Genomic DNA, 26,074 nt, shown 5'->3' on the forward strand with positions numbered 1-26,074 from the left:
GCAAGAGAAAATACACAAGAAGAAGAATATGAGCAATAAGAGTGAGATGGAGAGAATAATGGGGTAAGAGAGAGATAGAGAAATGTCATACTGTGTCTGTATGAGCACTATTAAATTGTTCTGCTTGGGCGCACTGGATGTAGGAGTGATAGGCCTTGTCCAGCCTTCCCTGCAAACAGTTACATCTCACCTAGCAACTCTGTAATTCAGCACACGATTTAAAAATAAATATTCACCTTTCCTGCCATATCAGCTTCAGTTTACTGATCAGTTGACATGGGATTTGTATGCAGATCTGTTATTCAGCTGTCTACAAATCCAACATTCATTGTCGGTGACAAAATTCTTATTTTGCTATTTGGATCAAATACAATTCACAAAAGTGATTTGGTACAATAAATGTAATGTGTCCATTTTTATAATTTAAATATTATTTATAAAAATTTAAATTAATTATTATTTAAAGTTTGATTACATAAACTATTGTTGTACTGTATTATGCTGTTGTGGGTGTCTTCTGACAGTCATTCATTTATTCATTCATTTTTTTTCATCTTAGTCCCTTTATTAATCAGGGGTCGCCACAGAGGAATGAGCCCCCAACTTATCCAGCATATGTTTTACGCAGCAGATGCCCTTCCATCTGCAACCCATTACTGGGAATCACCCATACACTTTTACATTCCCATGCATACACTACAGCCAATTTAGCTTATTCAGTTCACCTATACCGCATGTCTTTGGACTGTAGGGGAAACTGGAGCACATGGAGGAAACCCACTTGAATATGGAGAGATCATGCAAACTCCACAAAGAAATGCCAACTGACCCAGCCAGGGCTTGAACCTGTGAACTTCTTGCTTTGAAGCAATCGTGCTACCCACTGTGCATCCATGATACCCTCAGACAGTCAAAAAAAATGTTTATAACTATATATAGTACAGATATGTGTATGTAAATCACTGTAGTCTGTAGAATTGTAATGTAATAGTAAATAGAAAGTACGTTAGCCATTTTTATAACACCGAAAAAGGCTCATTTGAGGATACAGCAAGGCTAGAAGGATAAAAGAAAGCAAAAATAAAAACTAGGATAATTGCTAAATAGTTTTTACATTTAGAAATACATTTTTCCCACACACTGAAAAAAACATTCTTTTAAACATTTTCTAAAAATGGTGGTGGCACAGTGGGTAGTGCTGTCACCTCACAGCAAGAGGGTTGCTGGTTAGAGCCTCGACTGGATCGGTTGGCATTTCTCCCCGTGTTTGCATGAGTTTCCTCCAGGTGCTCCGGTTTCCCCCACAAGTAAAAAGACGTGCGCTATAGGTATTGGGTAAGCTAAATTAACTGTGGTGAATGAGTGTGTATTGATGTTTCCCAGTATTGGGTTGCAACTGGAAGGGCATCTGCTGCATAAAACATATGCTGGATAAGTTGGTAGTTCATCCGCTGTGGCGACCCCAGATTAATAAATGGATTAAGGCGAAAAGAAAATGAATGATTTTCTAAAAATATTATCATACATTTTAAATCAAAATTGCTAGTAGGTGATGATAGTTCAGTATCTTAATGAGTAATACTTATCAAAATTATTATTTAGCAAAAATAACCATGACACATTGTAATGCACTATATACACTCACCTGCCACTTTATTAGGTACACCTGTCCGATGCTTGTTAACGCAAATTTCTAATCAGCTTATCACATGGCAGCCACTCAATGCATTTAGGCATGTAGACATGGAAAAAGAGAAAATATCCAGTGAGCGGCAGTTCTGTGGGCGCAAATGCCTTGTTGATGCCAGAGGTTCCAGCTGATAAAAAGGCAACAGTAACTCAAATAAACACTCGTCACAACCAATGTATGCAGAAGAGCTTTTCTGAATGCACAATAAGTCAAACCTTGGGGTAGATGGGATACAGCAGCAGAGGACCAGACCGGGTGCCACTCTAGTCAGCTAAGAGCAGAAAACTGAGGCTACAAGTCATACAGGCTCAAAATTGGAGGTTGGAAAAACATTGCCTGGTCTGATGAGTCTCAAATTCTGCTGCAACATTTAGATGGTAGGGTCAGAATTTGGCGTCAACAACAGGAAAGCATGGCTCCATCCTGCTTTGCACCATCACCATCAACCTTAACCATTAAAACAATGGTGTGGTTTTTTTTTCTTGGCAAACTTTGGGCTTATTAGTACCAATTTTGCAAAACCAATTGTATCAAAGCCACAGTCTACAGTCTGTTCATGTTCATACTGTACCTTTATGACCACAGTTGACCCATCTTCTGATGGCTACTTCCAGCAGATTATGCGCCATGTCATAAAGCGCGGATTATCTCAGACTGGTTTCTTGAACATGACAATGAGTTCACTGTACTCAAATGGCCTCAACAGTCACCAGAACTCAATCCAATAAATCAACTTTAGGATGTAGTGAAACGGGATACTCGGATCATGGATGTGCACGGTACAAGTAATATTAAGTGTATCTGATAAAGTGGCTGGTGAGTTTATAAAGTACATATTTGTATGTAAATTACCATAAATTATATTTACAATACTTACCTTATTAAATATTTACTATGATAGAGCATACATCAATTGAAAAATAAAGCAACACATAGAAAATGATGATTGTGAAGTCGCATCGAGTAACTTTATAAGTCCTAATGCATTTTTGCTGTATTTAGAGACTGGAACAGCTTGTCCAGTTTTATGTAGTTTAAACATGGAATTTGATTCCATGTGGGACCTTTTTAATGCCTCGCTGAGTGTTTTAAGTAATGGGCCTATTTATAGAGGGGTTGTTGGTTTACATCCCATGAGGCTGTTCTCCAGCTGTAGGGCCCTTTAGAGACGCTCTCAGCCTAAACAGCTCCAGCAAGACCACAGCAATGATTGTAGATGATATGGAGACTTGGAGGATAAAGGACATCCGCCAATAGCTGAATGTAAGAGTGCTTCCCTTCCACTTTGTATTCAGAGCGACATTAAACCGAAGGCAATCTGCGCATATGAAACATACCCTTCACACTGGAGTTTCCTTCACGTTTTCAGTTTTCGAAATCATCGGTTTTTATTTCACTCACTCTTTGTAAAGATAGTCTTTATCTTAAATCACCGCACAGTGCTTTGTAAGCCTTTTCTAATCTCAGCCCAGCGTCCTCTTCTGCCGCGTCTGTGTTTTATGTCACTGTTCTGATCACTCATGCTTGTCAAAATTCCCAATTCACTGCCAGCCACAAACACTCTTGCCGAGAGAGGTCTGCTTCACGTACACTAAACAGCATGAATCTGTCCTTCAATTTCAATGTATTCCGCAGTTTTGTTTGTCATTATGATTCGTTTTTACACCGCAGAAGAATTGCAAATATACATGCTGACATTCTTCTTGCAATTTCCTTTTTCCATTTCTGCCTCCATCTCCTGATGATCTGTTCCGCAGATTGATTGTTCCTGCTGTAATTTCCCTTGAATATTGGTGGGCATGTAGTCTAAAATTGACGTTTTGATTTAGTCTGTGTAAATTGGACAAAGATGGCTTCTGTAGTGATGATGATGATGATGATGATGATGTTTTTACTGTCTCTCACCAGTCTCGTCAGACACCGGAGGGTGAGTTCCTGCCATTGGATCAGTGTGAACTGGATGTCGGTTTTGGGACAGGTGCAGATCAGCTCTTCTTGGTCTCTCCCCTCACCATCTGCCACGAGATCAATCCCAAGAGCCCCTTCTTTGACCTGTCCCAGCGTTCGCTCATGAACGAGCAGTTTGAGATTGTGGTCATCTTGGAGGGCATTGTAGAGACGACGGGTGAGTAGCATGTCTACACTCCACTCTCCAGTCCTTAATGAAATCAGTGAGTCCACATTAATGTGGATTTAATTAAAAACATAATTTTCTCTGGTTTGGCCTTCGATCTGTGATGAAATAGGATGGTCATTTTTATAACACTAAAATGAAGACACTTTGGAAAATACAGTGAATTAGCTGATTCATATTTTACCTCAATTATATTTCCCCAGACACTGATTTTCAGAGGTATTTTTATTTTTTACATTTATATGGAAAGAAAAGAAAGAAATTGTGACCTGATGAAGACCTTGTAGGTCGAAACCTTGTTGTTTATTTCTCTCTTACATTTAGATTGGCATATTTTATAAGTTTTCACAGAAAATATTGCAACCCAGGCTCATTGGAATTATTTGCCCAGGGATACATTTTTTTAGAAGTGAGAAATATGTATCGGGGGCTTTGTCTTCTTGCAGTTTTTGTTTTACAAGTCCACTAGAAGCCTCTGTGTACATTTTTGACAATTCCAAATATGTTACTGGGACACGTTTTCTTGTATGTGCCATTTCTCTTATATCCACCAGAGGCTGCTGTGTACATTTCTGCGTATCTTAACATCCTTCTTGTGTCCATAAGAGAAGCCAGATGGCTTGTCAATGTGCATAATATTCATTCATTCATATTCTTTTCTGCTTAGTCTCTTTATTTATTCGCCAACTTATTCAACAAATGTATTACGCACAGATGCCCCTCCAGCTACAACCCATCACTGGGAAACACCCATACACTCTCATTCACACACATACACTACAGACAACTTGGCTTACCCAATTCACCTGTACTGCATGTCTTTGGACTTGTGGGGGAAACCAAAGCACCCAGAGGAAACCCATGCAAACACAGGGAGAACATGCAAACTCCACACAGAAACGCCAAGTGACTCAAGGCTCAAACCAACAACCTTCTTGCTGTGAGGCAAACATGCTACCTGCTGCGCCACCGTGTAGCCCTGTGCAAAATAAATCAGCGTGACATTGAGTGGCCCACAGACCCGCTTCCTAAATCCAACCAATGGTGTTTTCAAAAGGTAACTAAAAGAGAAAAGGTACTGCAGACGCATGCTTTTACCATGACATCACACAGCTTTGATTAGGTTTGTTTCACCTGTTTTTTTTTTTTTTGGAACCATCCTTCACCAGACATAAACCCCAGTCTATTCTACTCTTCGGTTCAAGTTTGACACCATTCACGGTGAGCTATCGAGCAAATCATTTGCATCAGAAAAGCCATACACATGAAGGTAAGTACTGCCTCATAGTGTTTTCTTTACACACAAAATACAGCCATCTGTACATGCAAGCACATTTCTTGGTTCTCAAAATTGTATCCCTACGCACATTTTCCAAATGAGCCTTTGTTGAAATATTCAATATTTCAGATGACAAATCCACTTGAGGGTGCTGTCTACATTTTTTCAAATCTTAAATACGTTGCTTAAGGAATGTTTTGTTGTATGATTCAGATTAGAGATGAAGATCTTTGCCTGAACCCGATGGGACCTGACAGGACCCGACGGGTTCAGGAGGTTTTGCGCTTAATTTCTATCATTTTCTACGAGGTCGGATCAACCTGGGCTTGGCTTGTACAGTAAATTAACAGCCACATGATGCATTTTAATTGGCGCGATAAAGTAATCAAATAGTTTTTTACAACATTAAAATCCATCCCTGCAAAGGTGAAACAAATGATGAAATGATGTCAAAAAGAGCTAATTTTGATTGCGGTCAGGCCAGCCACCAGTTATTTCGGCGGTCGCCCATACACTGCATATTACAGTAGAGCGCTAAACAGCAATGTATGCACAGCCAGCTGACAGGAAAGATGAGGTCACTCGCTACATTGAAACTGCTGTAATGGAAAATTAAATGGATGTTACTGGCTGGTAGAAGATGAACAAACAATCATGCCCAAAACTTGTAAAATTAGTCAGATCAGAACTGTGCAGCAGTCGGTTGGCATTTCTGTGTGGAGTTTGCATGGGCTCCCCTTGTTCACGTGGGTATCTTCCGGGTGCTCTGGTTTCCCCAACAAGTTCAAAGACATGTGCTATAGATAAATTGGGTAAGCTAAATTGTTTATAGTGTATGTGTGTGTATGAGTTTTGGGTGTTTCTCAGTGATGGGTTGCAGCTGGAAGGGCATCCGCTGCATAAAACATATGCTGAATAAGCTGGCAATATATTCTGCTGTGGCGCCCTCTGATTAATCAAGGGACTAAGCCAAAAAGAAAATGAATGAATTTTAGAAATCGTTAAGTTGTTTTGTGGTATTTATTTGGTGTTGTTCAATGATATGTACCTGTAAATATCATCAGTCTAAAAAGGAATAAAATTAGTGTTTAACTCAAAACTGCAGAAGTATATGTTTGCAGTTTCACAAAAGAGTAGGCTGAGCTCAGAGTTCCAATAAGCCTATGTTGATAAAATTATACTATAAATATAAAACAAAAAATGGTCAGTATTGGTGGTGACAATGAGTAGATGAATGATTCACTTTTTAAACTGATTCATTCAAAACTGCTGATTCAATCATCAAAAAAAAAAATAAAAAAATTTAATCGGCTCCATACAAAATCACATGGGATGCCCTTTCCAATGAATAGCTATTTTGCAGAGCTATCCAAACATCATTTTTTTGGTTCAAAAAAAGAGATCGTGATTTCACATTTCTGAATAGACAAGTTAACAAAATAACAAGTAATATACTAACATATTTCAAACTGGAATTTTTTTATTGTCATTTTAAAACCCTGTTCTAGATTCAAGGATGTAAAATACAAGAACACTGGACAAAATAAAAAATACTTTAATGACCCCTTGGAGTCGGGTCCATGTATTTGTCTTTTTTTGATTTGACTTGTAGCCAAATCTCACAGGACAATAATAATCAAAAAATATATCCCCTACCTAAACACCCAAATTAAACTAATTCACCTAACAAAATAACATAAATAAAAATACAAAAACTTCACCTACTTCACTAACTATATATAAAAAAGAGAAGAAAATATTTACAGAAAAGTGTGGCGTCCAACCCCTACTGCTTCCCTATTGTACTTCTGTTTATACATAGTACAATATTTACAATAAGAAACAAACCAAAAAACAAAACAACAAGAGAAGGAAAGCACAACTGGAGAAAAAAAAATAGACACACACCAAAACGGAAAAACACAATAAAAAAAATAAACACTTAGCAACTACAGTATATAATTCTCTATTACACCAAATGCAAATCAAGACGCCAACCAAATTGCTCTCTCGCTCCACGCCTGTTTTCCCCTTCTTTTTAAAAGATGCCCTGGGTCACTCCAGCCAATCCCAGGGCACATCGTTTGCGTAATTAGGGCGGCCCTGTGCAGATGAAAAGAGAGACACACACACATACACACACACACCTGTGAATGCAACAATAGTTCAATATCATGTTGATCATCAAGGCGAAACTAAGGAAAAAAAACTAAAATCAACCACTGTAAATGATGGATGGTTTATTTATACCAATTAATTGCAGATTTGAGAATGTTTGTAAATTATCACTAATTCTCTGACAAGAGCAAAGCAACAATGTCAACGCAAATGTAATATTCTTTTGATGCATTCTTCAAAAACAAGCCTTACCTTATTCAAAAAAAGAAAAAAATCTAAGTGAATTTATCTTGCTTTAATTATACTTTAATGAAAACATGACACACTTATTAATTAAGTACATACTTTACAGCGAGTTAATTTATCATCCCCCATCAAATCTAACTGAACATCACTTCTCACACTTTGCTTTGACTGCGATTAATATTCAGTGTCTCTGTCACATCCCTCAGCCCCGGTTTTCTGTCTGAATGGTCATAATAGGTAGAGTCAGGTCGGCAGGGGTGTCGAGTGGGTTGTAAAAGAGTGTCTTTCTGATTGCATTATCAGGCCTGTGCTCTAGCCATGCTGTTAGCAGTGCCTTGTGCATAATAAGTTTTTTCAGTTGCATGCTTGTCAGTTTGATGTATGAGCTTCAAACCTGGTTCGACTTCGATCTGTTCCTGGTGGCTTTCATGCAGGCAGAATGTGTGGAAGTAGAGGAAGAAACCGAGGAAGGCAGTATGGGATTTTCTTTTTAGGATGTGAGAGAACGAGAGCAGTTGTTTGTGCATTCATATTTTCACTGCACAAATAAATAGAAACCTAATTAAGATTTACAGTCTCGTCTCTTACTCTCTATTTCATGGAAAGTTAATTCAGTTTGTAAGACGTTTTCTAAGCATCACTATTATTATATTGCTTTGACCAAATATCTTACCCTTCATATTAACCTTTGTACAGTTATACAGGTATTGAACAGGTTTTTAGCAAATGTTGGGAAATACACAAACACACATTTTAAAATAAATTATACCATTGTCTTTGTGCAATCTACAAGAATGTAATTTTGTGAGAAGGATGATGTAAAAAAACATTATCATTCTTTTGCTTTTTGTAAAAAAATTAAAATAAAATACATAAATAAATAATAATAATAATACTACACTTTTTACGAACCATGCCGACCGTCTGTTGTGACTGCATGCTTAGTTATTTACTGTGCTATTTATTTACTATAAAATGGTACCAGTGATGACACATGATCTGTTTGTGTTTCATAATCCAAGTTGATTGAAATAACATTTATTACAAATACTCTAATATAATAAAATACGGGTACTTACTTTTTTTTGAAGTGCAATTTCTTCACATGCTCTAAAAGAAAATCATCCCATTCTGATGACCTTACTGAAAATTTTATTTTGATTCTCATTTCATGGCTTCTTTAAGTATTAGTATTATATTATTTTTATGTATTTTTTAATGTGTAGATTAATGTATTTTTAGTTTAATTTTAACTTGAATAATTTTAGTACTTCAGCTTAAATCTTAATATATATTTATACAGTTGACATCCAAATTATTAGCCCTCTAGTGATTTTCTCTCAAATACTTCCCAAACAATGTTTAAAAGAGCAAGGAATGTTTCACATTATTTTTTCATAATATTTATTCGATAACACTTTATTTTAAGGGTCCAAAATAATGTATCAATTAAGCATTAATTAATGGTTCCTTTGTTTACAATTAAGTATTAGTTAAGCTTAGTTAAACTTGTGAATAATATATGGCTTATAAAGTTGTAAATAATGATTAAATTGCGTTTACTTTATGTTCAATCAATCATGAATTATATATTTGCTCAAGTTTAACTGATGCATAATTGTGAACAAGTTAATCCTTATTTACACGTTTAACTGAGCTTAACTAATGCATAATTCGGGACCCTTAAAATGTTTAGTTCATTACTAGTGCTTTTTTTTTTTTTAAATAATGCTAAATTGTGATCAAGCTAACTATTAATTAATGCTTAATTAATGCATTATTTTGGACCCTTAATCCTTAATCCTTTTGGATTATTTTGTTACCATTTTTTTCTTCTGGAGAAAGTCTTATTTGTTTTATTTCAGCTAGAATAAAAGCCGTTTTTATTGAAAAAAAAACTGTTTAAGGTCACAATTATTAGCCCTCTTAAGCAATCTTTTTTTTCAGGGTACATACAGGCAAATCCAGAAGCATAGTAAGTTCACAGGCAAATGATCGATACAAGTGGCAGACAAATTAAAAAAGACAACAAGGGAAGGGTCAGACACGGAAAGACTAGACTAGAAGAATGCTTCATAATGTTGCAGGGTAACCAAACAAGACACAGCCCTGTCTGTGAGTGTGTGGGCTGTTTAGCTATTTATATACACTCAAAAAATAAATAAATAAATAAATAAATAAATAAATAAATAAATTAAAAAAAAATATATATATATATATCGAGCTATATATATATGTATATAGCTCGATCAAACTACTTATTTAAAATGAGCTGAAACAACACAATTCTTAAAAATTTCATTGGGACAACTTATTTTTTTATGTTCAATCCACATAAATGTTTAAAGTGTTAAGTCAACTTAATCAATTTGTGTTGGGACAACATGATTGAATTGTGTGGAACCCTGCATTTTTTACAGTGTAGTCCATGTAATCAGTCTTGAGTAGCTCCCAGCTGTGTGTGAGAAATCAATGGAGAACTGGGAGAGGTGAGTGTGTGTGGTGCCTAAAGGGAGTTGTAGTTCATATGGTGGCAGATTTGCAGTCCAAGTGAAAGAGAATGTTTTCCAGTGATCTATAAGGGTTAGATTGCTGGTGATCATGACACATCGTTATACATTGATTTGCCTAACTACCGTAACTTGTCTAATTTAACATAATTTAAACCTTTCTTTTTTTATTTTATTTTTATTTTTTTATCAGGATCCCCATTATCCACTACCTAGTGCACTAGCCACTTTAAATTGAAACTTAACACTAGTATCTTGAAAAAGGTGTAAAATATTATGTAATGTCATAATGGCAAAAATAAAAGACATAAGTTATTAGAAATTAGTTATTAAATCTATTATGTTTAGAAATGTGTTGATCTTCTTTCCATTATACAGAAAGTTGGGGAAAAATATACAGAGGGCTAATAATTCTGACTTCAACTGTATTTATTTATTCATTAATTCATTCATTTTCCTTTCGGCTTAGTCCTTCCATCAATAAATCCGGGGTCGCCACAGAGCGGAATAAACCACCAACTTATCCAGCACATGCTTTTACACAGCTGATGCCCTTCCAGCTGCAACCCATCTCCGGGAAACATCCATACACATTTATTCACACTCATGCACTTCGGACAATTTAGCTTACCCAATTCACCTGTACCCATGTCTTTGGACTGTGGGGGAAACCGGAGTACCTGGAGGAAACCCAAGCAAATGCAGGGAGAACATGCAAACTCCACACAGAAACTCCAACCGGCACAGCCAAGGCTCGAACCAGCGACCTTCTTGTTGTGGGGCGACACAACCACCTACTTTCTTTTTTTGAGACTTTTCTTTTGAGACCTTTTAGAGGAAGATGGGAAATGTGAAATGTATTTCCACTTCACATGTTATTACTAGTTTTTTTATTGTAAATTACGACTGATATAATGGAAGCACAATGGAGGGAGCCTTTCAATTTGAACTCTCGCTCTTTCAGAGAGATGATATAAGAAGGACACAAAACGCAGAAGGGTATTACATAGCCTTGGTGTCAGCGATGCTCTTTATTACAGGTATTACAGCAGTGACAGACCCACTCAGCACACACACTTATCAAGCATATCTCTGCACACCAGGGGAAGCTTCCTGGAAAACTCTTTACTCACTATTTTTTTCAGTAATTAATTTCTTGTCAGGCCAGTAATGGAGCAAAGAGTGCTGATTAGAAACAGTTAACCGCCCTGCTGACCGAGAGCTGAGGCTTGTCATGTACTCATAAGTGCTTATTGATCCACTAAAACCCTGGACACAGACTGAAATGTCAAGTTAATAATTTTACACATGCTGTGGCACAACACAGCACCACGGCTCTCTATCCCTTTAAAATATGTACATGCTAGGGTTAGTTTAAATTTGTAAATGTTATGTTAATTTACATGTCTTTGTATAGCTTTTCCAAAAAAGGCAAAGCAAAAAATACAGGGTTTGTTGGATAATTAAGGAATACTTTACCACCAAGTGTCACATTAACACCAATAACAAAAAAAAAGTGTGTTCAAATTCTTACATTTTCAATTACGTTTATATACACTCACTGGCCACTTTATTAGGTACACCTTAATAGTACCAGGTTGGACCTTCTTTTGCCTTCAGAACTGCCTTAATCCTTCATGGCATAGATTCAACAAGGTACTGGGAACATTCCTCAGATATTTTGGTCCATATTGACATGATAGCATCATGCAGTTGTTGCAGATTTGTCGTCTGCACATCCATGATGCGAATCTCCCTTTCAACCACATCCCAAAGGTGCTCTATTGGATTGAGTTCTGGTGACTGTTGAGGCCATTTGAGTACAGTGAACTCGTTGTCATGTTCAAGAATCCAGTATGAGATGATTCATGCTTTATAACATGGCGCGTTATGCTGCTGGAAGTAGCCGTCAGAAGATGAGCACACTGTGGTCATAAAGGGATGAACATGGTCAGCAACAACAATCTGGTAGGCTGTGGCACTGACACAATGCTCTAATGGGCCCAAAGTTTGCCAAGAAAATATCCCCCACACCATTACACCGCCATCAGCATGAACTGTTGATACAAGGCAGGATAAATCCATGCTTTCATGTTGTTGAGGCCAAACTCTGAGTCTACCATCCGAATGTCGCAGCAGACATCGAGACTCATCAGACCAGGCAACATTTTTCCATTCTTTTATTGTTTAATTTTGATGAGCCTGTGCATATTGTAGCCTTAGTTTCCTGTTCATAGGTGACAGGAGTGGCACTCAGTGTGATCTTCTGCTGCTGTAGCCCATCCGCTTTAAGGTTTGACGTGTTGTGCATTCAGAAATGCTCTTCTGCATAGATCGGTTGTAATGAGCAGTTATTTGAGTTACTGTTGCCTTTCTATCAGCTCGAACCAGTCTGGCCATTCTCCTCTGGCATCAACAAGGCATTTGTGCTCACAGAACTGCCAATCATTGGATATTTTCTCTTTTTCAGACCATTCTGACCTTTCTGAAATACTCAGACCAGCCCATCTGGCACTAACAACCATGTCACATTCAAAGTCACTTAAATCATCATAACCATTCTGACGCTCGGGTTAAACTTCAGCAGATTGACTTGACAATGTCTACTTGACTAAATGCATTGAATTGCTGCCATGTGATTGGCTGATTAGAAATATGTGTTAACAAGCAGTTGGACAGGTGTACCTAATAAAGTGGTTAAAAAGCGGTGTACCTAATAAAGAGTTTATATAAATTACAGAACATAGTCAAGTCAAACGATGTTGATTTATGAAGCGCTTTAAAAACAACAAGTGCTTACCAAAGTGCTATACACTCATACACCATCTAATACAAAGTATAAATACAACAGATATAAAACTCATATGGTAATTTAAGCCAAAGAGTAGAAATGGGATTTTTTTTTATTTTTATTTTTTTAAATATTATTAATTCATTCATTTTCTTGTCGGCTTAGTCCCTTTATTAATCCTGGATCGCCACAGCGGAATGACCCGCCAACTTATCCTGCACGTTTTACATAGAGGATGCCCTTCCAGCTGCAACCCATCTCTGAGAAACATCCATACACACTAATTCACACATATACACTACAGACAATTTAGCCTACCCAATTCACCTTTACCACATGTCTTTGGACTGTGGGGGAAACCGGAACACCTGGAGGAAACCCATGCAAATGTGGGGAGAACATGCACACTCCACACAGAACACCAACTGAGGCAGCTGAGGATAAAACCAGCAACCTTCTTGCTGTGAGGCGACAGAACTACCTACTGCGCCACCATGTCACCTTTTTTTGTAATATTTCTTATATATTAATTTATTCATTTTTTCTTTTCGGCTTAGTTTCTTTATTAATCTGGGGTTGCCACAGCGGAATGAACTGCCAACTTATCCAGCATATGTTTTTAAGCAGCGGATGCCCTTCCAGCTGGGAAAATATATCTACTGTATACACTCTCATTCTCACACTGCATACACTATGGTCAGTTTTACCCAATTCACCTCTGGCATGTCTTTGGACTTGTGGGGGAAACCAGAGCATCTGGAGGAAACCCACGCGAACACTGGGAGAACATGCAAACTCCACACAGAAATGCCAACTGAAATGCTATCCACTGTGCATTGCCATTTCTTACATATTTTCTATAATATTTCATGGCCTTATTTCTTTTAGTTTAGGTGGAATACAAGCTTCTATTTTTTTCATATAAGGTTAAGCATCTACCTCTAAATTGTGGAAATTGTAGTTTTGATCTCTATTATACTTCAAATGTAGTTAAATAACAAAAGCATGCGTGAAATCTGTCAATTTGATGCTTCCTTTAATCATTAGCATAGATCAGAGTAACGGAGATAACAGACAGACAGACAGTAATTAGGTATGCTGACAGAGTATTGCACAATCAAGGGTCTTACTGTGAAGTGTGTGAAATTTGTCTTGCTTTAAATGAGAGCTTAAAAAGCTACTTTCCACTGAACCGCGGTGAAGCCATTGATACATTCGCAAACCCTCTTCCAGCATTGATCCATCATTTAAGCCTTTAGATGAAGCCAGGCCACCCCACTGCTCCTGCTCAGCACGATCACTCTGCCAGCAAAAATATGGCAATTTCAGTGCGATTAATGTCACATAAACTGGTTTAATTACATGGAATGATGTAGTGCCAGCAGAAACGCTAATCTGAGAGTGAGTTGTTGTGATTTCCATCCTTCAATTTTAAAAATGGAGGCTGGTTCATGTTTTATATTAGGTGCTGCTAATTAGTAGGCTATTTAATGATGATTATTTCATCATGAGCAGATCCACACAGAAGCTCTGAGGACTTGAAACACCTGTCACTGATGAAGATCTGCATATCTCATGCTCTTGCATATGTGATTATTAAATATTTGGCTTATATGCTGCTTTCAGTTGTCTGTAATTCTCCTAGGGCCAGTTTAAACTAGTAAAGATATGCAGATTTCTTTCTTAAGTCTGAGCTTAATTATGAATAAACAACTAAATGATCTCATAAGAGCAAGAATGACTGTTGATAATATATAGTAAGATTCTGATAGTGATATTTCTGATTTCTTTGTCAATTTTTGCTCTGGCAACAGTATCTGAATCAGAATCTGCTTGACATTGCAGCCTGACATTATCAATGTAAAATGTATTCAAAGGAACATCTATACATGAAAATGACACTATTGTATTTAACAATACTCAGCTGCTGTTTCTGTTGTGTTTAGGGGTGTGAAGCACTGACAAACACAACTCTGCACATAAAAGAGAATGATCTGATTCTTAAGCTGTGGTCACACTGCACTTTTTTGCCCATAGACTTCCATTCATACACACTCAGGTAGACCTAAAATGCAAGGTTGTGCGACAAGTTTCGCATTTCGCAGCATTTCAATGTTTAAGCTTGGTGACCTGTGAAATCACATCATGTGATTGCGTGAGACCAATCAAAGATCAAAACGTGACCTCTTTGCAGAGAAATTTAAAATATGGAGCAGTTGCTCTCTTTTTATTAACGTGGTAATCACGTTGTTTTATACCGCCCCTTTTTGCAGCGCCATATGACAGAATGTTGCAAGCACAAACTCTAATGTGACCTTGACTTAAACACGGGTGAAATGAAGCTGATGTTTGCTAGCTGTAACAAGGCCAATAAATGAATGAACCACCAACTATGCCAGCATATTTTTTACACAGCTGCAACCCAGTACTAGGAAACACCCATACACTCTCAAATGTAAACATGCACTCATACACTAGAGCCAAGTTTAGTTAATTCAGTTCACACCTTGGGTGAAACCTATGCAAACATGGGGAGAACATGCAAACTCCATAGCACCTGGTACAGTCCGTATACTCGAACCAGCGACCTTCTTGCTGTGAGGTGACAGTGCTAACCACTGAGCCACTTGCCACCCCATTCTATATCCTTTAAATGCAATTGTGATGCTAGTCTGGCTTCATATTTCCTGATAGATTAGTCCCTGCCTCCACTGATGAATATCAGTTCCTGATTCTGTTGCTCAACTCTTTGATTCATGCAGAACATGGTCAGATTCAGTCAAAGAGAAACAATAAGCTGCTGAAGGTCACACAGTATTGTACAGTGCCTTATGTGTATAAACACTGTCACTGCATAACATTCAAAAGGCCTGTTGTAACCTTTGATTTGGCCCACCATCCCATCTAAGAAAGGTGTACTAATGATGAGCAGGGTTGGGGCGAGAGATTGTCATTTCTAGTTTAGGATAATATTTTTTGTTTGTTTGTTTTATTGCTGAGCTACAAAAAAGCCAACTGAAATGAAATGTTTCATTTAAATGTTAATTGTAAATATGTAAATAAATACTTTGTAAAAACGAAACTACTGTCACTTGACAGATAGAGGACGATGCAGAAGACATTTGCGAGCAAATCAAGGCAAAATCAGGTGCAGTTTGACCAGCGTAACTCCATTCTGTTATAAATGAGATCGTTTTTACTGTAATGAGTTCATTATAAAAACTAAACTAAAAAAAAAAAAAAAGTATACTGCATCAGTTAATACAAAGCAATGTTTTCTAGTTATTTCTAAATATTATGAAATAAAACAGAAACTACCCATAGCAGCTAAAAAAAAACAACAAAGAAAAAACATTTCATTCTTAAGAACACCAATTGTTCCATTACTGCTTCATCGATTGTTCTTAATTTCATCAAGAAAGAGATTGGATTTTCAGTCTTCCTGGCCAATATTAAGAGTGAAAGACCACAGCAGTGTAAAGCTATGGCTTGTCTGTGTTTATGACTCACCGAATGGCCCCCTGGCTGAATTATGGGTTGCAGAAGTCTTAAAACTCTGCCTTGCATGGCCTTCTCACGTACATTATGTACCGAGAGTCTGTAAATCACATTCTTGGACAAAGCCAGAATAGGACAATATAAATCATTCCCATGGCCAGGCTAACCTGACAATGAAAACCCCCTTATCTGTAACACATTTTGACCATAAAACCGTCTTCTCCATTGTAATGCTTGTTCACAGTGTTGAGAATAACACATTACAGATAACAGGAGTCAAGCAATCAGATTTATTTTTTAAAGTAACATATCACTTATTAAATTCCAAAAACATATCGGAGAGACTCAGATATCACCAGTTAATTTGGTTTTCTATTTATTGACTGACAGTAGATGTACTAAGTGCATTTATGTTGTGTATGATGTGCAAATGTATTAATGTTTATTGAATTTCTACCATAAAAGCTCTGCATACCCGGTAAAAAAGTGCCTCTTTTCAGTTACTTTTTTCTGTTGAAAGCAAAAGATGATATTTTTAAAAATGCTGAGAACATACTAGCATTGACTTTCATAATATTTGTTTATCCTTCACTGTAAAACAAATCCTAAAATAGTGAGTATTTCTGTATTTTGTGATTGTTGTTTTTATTATTTTATAAAAATAATAAAAATTTTATATTATTTTCAGGATTTTAAAATGTTTTGATTGAGCATTTGATTTTACCTCTGTGACTCATGTGCACATGAACACGCATACATGTTATACAAATCTACATTTGCTGACAGAGAGTTTGGCCTACTTATAAGAGTTATGGGAATTGTTTGCCCAACAATATTTAATTAGATGAACTTTTTCTTTTGTTTTATGCCTTACCCAGAATATAAAACTGCATATAAACACATTTAGATCATTTATTTTAATCAATACTTTTGGAATGTGAAGAGACTTTCAACCAGCACAAACAAATGTTTCTGAAGGCAATCATCAACTGCACCTTAAATCTTTCTTTCAACAACTTTTAACCTGGAAAAGTTTGAAAAAGTGACTTTTATTAGCATTTTTAATAGTTTAAAGAGATATGTTGCCTGGGTTGATTTTGTACATTACAGTACAACGTTGTAATAAACTGCCAGTACATTTTCTGTTATTACAGACTTATTTCTCTACATATTATTTCTTAAACATTATATTATTTCAAACTGCTAAAATGTAAATAAAAGTCACTTTGTTAAACTGTAGAGCTGAATTTTCAACATTAAAAGTCGACAGAGCAGAGATTAAGGTCCCATAATAAAATTCACAACCATAATTAAAAGGAAAACATCACTAAATAAAAAAACAGTTAATTAACATATATATTTACTAAGAAAATGAATGGTTACAGATTTTTTAACATATTTCTAAATACCTTCTTTTGTCTTCAACAGAAGAAATGATCTCAAACAGGTTTGGATTCACTTGAGGGTGAATAAATTGGAGTACATTTGAATTTTTGTGTAAACCATTCCTAAAAGCAGTGGTCTCAAACTCAATTCCTGGAGGGCCGCAGCACTGCATAGTTTAGCTCCAACCACCTCTGACTCTAAAATGCCTGCTTTATAGCCTTTAGTAGTCTTGTACACCTTGATTAGTTGGGTCAGCTGTGTTTAATTAGGGTTGGAGCAAAACTGTGCAGAGCTGTGGCCCTCCAGGAATACAGTTTGAGACCTGTGCTTTAAAGTAACCCAACACTTTAATGTATTACTTTTAAGAGTAACTTTCCCCAACATGGCTTGTTTATCATATGCCATTTCTCTCTTACAGGTATGACGTGTCAAGCTCGTACTTCATACACTGAGGATGAGGTGTTGTGGGGTCACAGATTCCTGCCTGTCATGTCTCTGGAAGAGGGCTTTTTCAGGGTGGACTACTCCCAGTTTCACAGCACCTTCGAGGTGCCCACACCACCCTACAGCGTCAAAGAATACGAAGAGAAATCCTCACTCCCTTCGCCCCTGCTCACCCCACACCGGGAGCGAGTCTTTTCCATGGACTGTCTGGAAGCAGGTGACGAAGGCCTGCATCCCGGAAGCGCTTCATGTAAGTTGCCCAGTAAACTCCAGAAAATGAGTTCGTCTGGCAGAGATGATCTCCAGAGGAAGGTGTTACGCTTGAGCTCGCAGCAGTCTGAAAAAGCCTCAAGCACAGGAGACCTTCCTCTTAAACTGCAGCGCCTCAGCTCTAGTCCCGGGCAGGTTGACGGAGAGGCACGGTTCCACCTCAAAGCCCTGAAGGTAGGTTTCCAGCCCATGGCCTTGTCCACTGGAGACCTCCACCAGAGGAGTCTGCCTCCCACGCCAGCAGTGGTCCCCACACACCCTCCACACACACCCAGCGGCAGGCCTGAGGACAACCTGCCTGCCAAACTGAGGAGGATGAATGCAGACCGCTGACCTGAAAGTGCTTTAAAGACTTTGTGCTAATCTGAAGGTGTGTATTTATGTTGAACACAGACTGATACTTTCAGATTTAGGGCAAAGTTGTGGTTTTATTAGTAATTGATTATGAACTCTTGTAGAGTAACAGTCAAGAATGAATTTTCTGATTGCACAATGAATGATTGCATTGGCTTGCACTGCAAAAAAAAAAAAAAAAAAAAAAAATCATATTTTTTGACTTATGGTAAATTTTATCTAAATATTAAAGTCATAGTCCACCTAAATAAATGAAAATGTACTATTTACTCACCCTCAAGTGGTTCCAAATCATTATAAGTTTTTGTTTCTTCTGTTGAACACAAAATAAGATATTTTGAAAAATGTTAGGGTGCTTTCACACCTGTGAATCGATTAATTTGTTCAGAACAAAGGGATTAAAACTGTTACAGTGTTGCTCTTTGTTCTTGGAGCAGTTCGCTTTCATACGGCAAAGTTTTTAAACCGACCAAAAGAGCTAAAACAAGTCATGTGTGAGCAAACTTTCCTCACATTGGTCAGAGTTTTATGGTTTATTTTGCAGAGTCCTGCTCAGCTGTCAGGGAAGTCGTGTTTGACAAGGTGTGTGCGATGTTTCTGAAGAGTGAGAAGGGATGCGGTGTGGAGGGGTGACAAGGGTACGTAACGTATTTAAGGTCCGGGGGTCACTCGTTTGCAGGCATCCGGGAGTCTCTGTGCATTTGTTAAACTTCTGGGAGACTTGGGATGTCTGGAATGACCTCCCACCCTACTCATAATTCTCTCTTTATATAGCCAGATGCCTATTACATATCCATAAAATACTGTGATATAACCAGGCTCGGATCGTATTGCTTTCTTACTACAATTAATCCGCTCCAAAGTTCTTTTCATTCAAGCTGAGACCACTTAATTGAAGCGATCTCAGAGCAATTGTTTTGGCGCGGATCCAAATGCGATTGCTGGATTCACATATGCCAACTGAACTTCGCTGACTGGGAAAACGAGACAGGTTTTGAAATAAAAGTCTAGGTGTGAAAGCACCCTTAGAAACCTGTAACCATTGACTACCTTAGTAGGAAAAACAAATACTATGGAAGTCAATGGTTATATGTTTTAAAATATCTTATTTTGTGCTCAACAACAACAACAACAAAAAAAAGAATCTCATATAATTTTGTGATAAGTGAAGAGTGGGAAAATTATGACAGATTTTGGGGAGTTTTGGGTGAACTATCCTTTTAAAAACAAGATAAATGTTGTAAAAGCTAAAATATTTATAGGTCCTTTAAACACAAAATTTCAAGATAAAACAAGACTCATTTACTTGAAAGACAGCAGTTTATGTGGTGTATTCTGCCCTACAAAGGCAAAAGACCTTACCTCGCTGAAGTGTTGAATTGAGATTTCAAAGTTTTTTTGTTGTTCAGACAAACTAGTTATAGATAGGACATTGGAAAATTGGGAATTACATGTTTTAGTAATGACATTTATCTACATAAAAAAAAATCTTGAGCTCAAACTTTTGACCTTTGATCCCGTTTTTGAAGTTAATTACCTGGATAATTAGACAAAAATTCTCATTAAGAAAAGGATGCTTTGCAGTGTAAGAAGCTGGAGCTGAATAACTAATAGAAAGCATGTGAGACATTTTTTTACATTCTTTTCTTTGAGAAAGCACAAAACTCCAGCTGAAAGTACTGTGATTTGACTATTTTAGCTGTTTACTGGTGGCTATAAAGTCACCAAATGTGTATCTCTCTCTCTCTCTCTCTCTCTCTCTCTCTCTCTCTCTCACACACACACACACACACACACACACACGCACACACAATTATACACATTTACAATATCTGCATGCCTGCTACTCATCTCTAGCTATGTATCATACAACCATCTGTTTTCCCTATTAAAATGAATAAATTCTATTTATAAAGCTTGAATGTGGAGTCTGTTTGCTAGTCTCTCTGGTACAGAAGAGTGAAAGGTGAATTCATTTAATTGAGTGACATTTCTGGTACATACATCTGACTTTAGAGTTTTGTCTATAAAATGCTCTACTGTGATGCTTGTAAATGCATTAATTGCCACTAGAGAAGACAAATTATGATGAATTAATCATTTAAACATCATGTCCAAACAGCTTGTTCATTAATAATGCCTGTAAAATCTTGCACTTTAATTAAAAATGAATGCATTTATACAAATATTTCATGCCCAACGGAAGAGAGGAAAACTCTGTAACAACGATCAAATGGATGCACCACAATTGTACATGACATAAAATCCAAGGGGGGAAAGTTTCTGTCAGACAATGGTATTCAAAAATTCTGTCAATGCATTAAACTCTGACACTTTCAGGACGCAATCATTAGGCTAGTGACATACTGATATTCAGACAATCTTTCTGTCACCTTGTTTGCTGCGTGGGGTGAACTTCTGATGCTCTAATCAGCAGCCCTGGTGAGACAGAAACACATTAAATGCCCTTTGTGTCTTCAAACGAGCCATTAGGACTGTCTGCTGTGATTGGTTGAGAGGATAATCACTGTGGGCTTTACTGGTGATTGAACATGTAGTGATTGGTTGACAGGGTAAGTAATTAGAGGAGTCATCGGGTCAGAATGAGGAATTAAAAATATTTCTTCTTTCTTTTTTCAGGAATGAGAAAGATCGCAACAAACAAATTTGGAAAATAAGGATTAAGGGAAGAAAACTCTTAATGCTAATATTAATAGCGAGGTATATACAGTTGAAACCAGAAGTTTACATACATTAAAAAAAAAATGTCTGATGGTAAATCATACTAAACGTTTAATATTTTTGGTCCGTTGATATAATCTAAATGATTTACGTTTGCTAAATGCCAGAATAATGAGAGAATTGTTTTTTTTTTGAGAATTTTTTATTAATTTCCAGACAGTCAAAAGTTTACATACATTTCTTGATATATTTTTAGAGCTTTGCTTTTAAACTGTATAACTTTGGTCAAATGTTTTGGGTACCATTCCAAAAGCTTCTCACAATAGTTTGAAGGAATTTTGGCCCATTTCTCCTGACGAAATTGGTGTAACAGTCAGATTTGTAGGCTGTCTTGCTCGCACAAGCTTTTTCAACTCTTCCCACAAATTTTCTATAGCAGTGGCCACCAAACTTGTTCCTGGAGGTCCAGTGTCCTGCAGATTTTTGCTCCAACCCTAATCAAACACACCTGAACAAGCTAATCAAGGTCTTACTAGGTTTACTTGAAACACCCAGGCAGGTGTGTTGAGGCAAGTTGGGGCTAAATCCTGCAGGGACACCGGCCCTCCAGGACCGAGATTGGTGACCCCTGTTCTATAGGATTGAAATCAGGGCTTTGGGATGGCCCCTCCAAAACCTTCACTATGTTGTACTTAAAGCACATTTTACCTAATTTGGCAGTATGCTTGGGGTCATGATCTGTTTGGAAGACCCATTTATGGCCAAGTTTTAATTTCCTGGCTGATGTCTTGAGATGTTGCTTTAATATTTCTAAATAATGTTCTTTCTCCATGATGCCATCTATGCTGTGAAGTGGACCAGTCCCTCCTGCAGCAAAACAGATCCACAACATGATGCTGCCGCCCCCATACTTCACAGTTGGGATGGTGTTCCTAGGCTTGTAAGCTTTGCTTTTGTCCTCCAAATGTAACACTGGTCATTATGGGAATTTATTATTATCAGACCACAGGACATGACTCTAGAAATTATTATTTTTCCCAGTGTAATTTAGCAAATTGTAACCTAGATTTTTTGTTGATCATGGCTTTTTGATTTTTCCATGTTGTCAAACAAGGAAGTAGTATGTTTGGTTTTCCTTAAATATTATTCCACAGCTGTGCCTTCAATGAACTCAAATGTTGTCAATTAGCCAATCAGAAACTTCCAATACTTTGACACCATCGTCTGAGCTTTTTCAGAGGCATAATAATCTTATTGTATGTAAACTTGACTTTCAAGAAAAGTTATAACAGTTTCTCAAAGAATACCTCTCTCATTATTTGTGGCGAGGGGGCGTGGCCGAGAGCCGTGGGAACGGGGTGAGGCCACCGCGTAAGTGGATACACGTGCGGTGCGCACCTGCCTCGGATCCCACGGAAGGAGCTCTGGACAATAAAGGGAGGACCGATGGCAGATGCGCACCGCACGTGTATCCACTTACGCGGTGGCCTCACCCCGTTCCCACGGCTCTCGGCCACGCCCCCTCGCCACATTATTCTGCTATTAAGCATAACAAAAACAAATTTGATAATCCTAACTTGCCTAAAAGAGAAAAAGTTTAGTCACATTAACATCTCACTTTTTTAAATGGTTATGTGCCTTTTAATACAGTGTATGTAGACTTCTGGTTTTACCTGTATCTGTATGTCACAGTCAATTTACCCCATGGAGATCGCTGGAGAACTACAGCAAAAGAACTACAAGACCCAGTCATGCATCCATCACTTGCTCCAAGTCTCCATTGATTACACACCCACAGCTGATGCTACTCATGGACTGATTGCACACACATATATACGGCTTAAGCTGCGGTCAAACTATAGTTTGAGATTGCCAAATTCTGTAGTAAGGCGTTGTGAAAAGGGGCGGGATTAAACAAGATAATTAGACATTTTAAAGAGTGAGCGATTGGTCTATATTTTACATTTCTGTCCAGAGAGGTCATGTTTTGCTCCTTGATTGGTTCTATGTAGTGAAGTGATGCAATTTTGTGGGTCAAAGTTCACCGAGCTTGAACTTTGCAACGCAGTGAACTGCGAAACTTGACACATAAACTTGCGTTTCCGCATTTGCGTGTGTAATGGAAGTCTATTGGGAGAAAAGTCCAGTGTGACCGCAGCTTTACTTTGACACTCTCATAGCTGAGTCTTGTGATACTGTTTGTGAACATTACAATGCATTTCTCTAGCCTTGCCCTGCCTGTTTTGACCCTCACTTTGTTATTTTTGTTTCATTGTTTATCCCTGTTTGTTGCCTACCTTCTGACCACTCACCTATATATCTTGATTTGCCTGTCTACATATGTTTGCTCCTGTGTTGACCGTTGCTTGTCTGACCATTCTCAATATACCTGCATTTGGATCTGCACTTTCTTTGTCCAGCGCACAGAATTCCACAGATTTTTAGCCCATCATAAAGGCTATTTATTTACTTGTGTAAATGAGTGTAAATTTATATTTATGCAGTTTTGGAATTAATTTCAGTAATATTATTAACTTATGAAAATATGTATATGGTATACAGTTCAGTTTGTAAAGTAATATTTTCTGTCATTTGGTAGATATATTATATGAGAGACTTGCTTTGTTTACCAAATAAAGTGGATCTAATTGGATTTGCATTGTAAACAATAAATAAAGGTTAAAAAGATATTACATTTTTCATATATTAAGGTTTTAGTTATGATACTTCCAAAATCATTTCACATAAATTTGCAGATTTTTAACAAAATTCTGCACATAAATAGCAAAAAAATTCTGCAGATTCTCTCTGGCCCTGCTTTGATACGACATGTTTGTATCTATAGCATTTGTACCATTTTCAGCAAACATGTTGATTAAAGCACTCTAAAATGTCAAGTGTTGTTAACATTCATCATTAGCTAAAACACTTCGTAAAGAACACTGTTTACACTTGAGATTGAAATGTCAACAAATTATACACCAACAGTAGGGGAGAGTGGGGACAACATGGGGCAGTTAAAACAAGACTAATTCCTTAATTCAGGAATGAGAGTGATGATGATATATTCATACTACACATTCTCAGTAAGACCCTACTTCAATCTAAAGGAAATCAGCTATATGTGAGCATTCCTTCAGTATAAAACTATTTTTTTAATGGTTAAAAAATTTCTCATACTGTCTAATCTATTTTTGTGAAACATTATCTATTATTATAATTTATATCCCTGCTTGATTAGCTTTAAATAGTTATAGCTATCAAGCATTGAAGCTTTTGTATCGCCCTAAAAAATAAAAAGTTTAGTTAACTTGTAATTTTAAAGCAACTGGCTGCAAAGCAATTTTGAGCTTATTTAAATTCAGTGTTTGATATTGTCAAATGTTTTTTCTAAATTAACTAAATTAACATTTTAAAGCAACTTGCTGTAAAGAAATTGAGAGTTTATTCAACCTCAGTGGTCAAAGTGACAAATTATGTTTTTAAGTTGACTAATAATGCTGGTTTAAGCCAATAATATGGAATAAGTCAATTCAACTCGAAAAATAATTTAGCACAACTTTAACCACTGAAGTTTAAAAATTCAATATTTATTTGCAGCCAGTTGCTTTAAAATTTGAAATTAACTTAACTTTTAATGTTTGACAGTGCAAAAAGTACAAAGTGTTGAAATTTATTATTTACCTAAAGCAAGTAAACCAATAACCTTAAAAGCACCAAGTTGACTTTACAAAAATAATGTAAGCAAAACCATTGTAACTTGGAACTGTTAAGTTGACTTAATTTTTATAATTATGCAAATTGTACTTACTTTTTTGAAGTCAACTTATCCCTTTTACAGTGTCAGACTGTTTTAGCACATCTTTTTTAAAGTAATTACTGTACTCATCATTGTGATAATTATTACTTATTTGCTGCTTCATTAAGTCTATAAAATCTTTTAAGCTGAAATTGTTGGCTGTATTAAATTTAAAGGACACACTGGAGCCTTGAAGAGCAGATTTATTTTATTGTTATATTATTTTGATACAGAAAAGTTGGAAAAAAAACTAATATAATAAAGATGTGTTGGAAAAAAATTATTAGTTTACTTTTTTTAAGTAAGTAAAATTTGCATAATTATGAAAACGAATTCATCTTAACAGTTCCAAGTCACAATGGGTTTACTTACATTATTTTTGTAAAGTCATCTTGTTGTTTTTAAGGCAATTTGTTTACTCGCTTAATCACTTTTTACAGTGTAAACACTTAAATGATGAAATCAAAATTTTATTTTGATAAAGAAATTTTGATTTCTTTATTTTTATTGAACAAACAGTTCTAAACCTGCAGTTAAATAGTTTCATGAGTAAACTCAACATTGAGCTTTAAAATATGGCCATCTAACTTAACAATTTGTTAACAACTTGTAAGTTGGAATTTGTACAGTGTAGCATAGACAGTTCAATCAGAGTTGAAAGAGTTGTGACAGTTGCAACAAGCTTGCCATATTAACAATGTACAATTTTAATCTGATCACAGTTTCAATGTAATTTAATTTGAAGAAAAAAACTATTCTTCGATTAATTAATTAATTTTAAATTAATTTAATTAATTCAAAGTTTAAAGAAATAGTTTAGTTTAATATTGTTCAGTTTTTTTTAGACCTGATAACTGGTTGTTGCTTGTTCTT

The 26,074-nt window shown here is 36.6% G+C and overlaps 1 protein-coding gene across 4 annotated transcripts in view; it reads left to right on the plus strand.

Moving 5' to 3' along the window:
• Nucleotides 1-26,074, plus strand: part of kcnj19a (potassium inwardly rectifying channel subfamily J member 19a) — a 163,417-nt gene that overhangs the window by 47,387 nt on the left and 89,956 nt on the right. For 2 of the 4 annotated variants that reach the window (XR_012401132.1, XM_073944826.1), the window contains exon 2: nucleotides 3,599-3,815. Coding sequence is in view for 2 of the 4 variants with exons in the window: in XM_073944826.1 (XP_073800927.1) it covers nucleotides 3,599-3,815 (217 nt within the window). In the remaining 2 variants the exon portion in view is untranslated. Of the gene's footprint in view, nucleotides 1-3,598; nucleotides 4,882-4,993; nucleotides 5,095-18,070; nucleotides 20,643-26,074 lie in introns of those variants that run through there. The other 2 variants (XR_012401133.1, XM_693159.9) reach the window with 2 other exon arrangements.

This window comes from Danio rerio, chromosome 3 (assembly GCF_049306965.1).
Source record: "Danio rerio strain Tuebingen ecotype United States chromosome 3, GRCz12tu, whole genome shotgun sequence".
Lineage (NCBI taxonomy): Eukaryota > Metazoa > Chordata > Actinopteri > Cypriniformes > Danionidae > Danio > Danio rerio.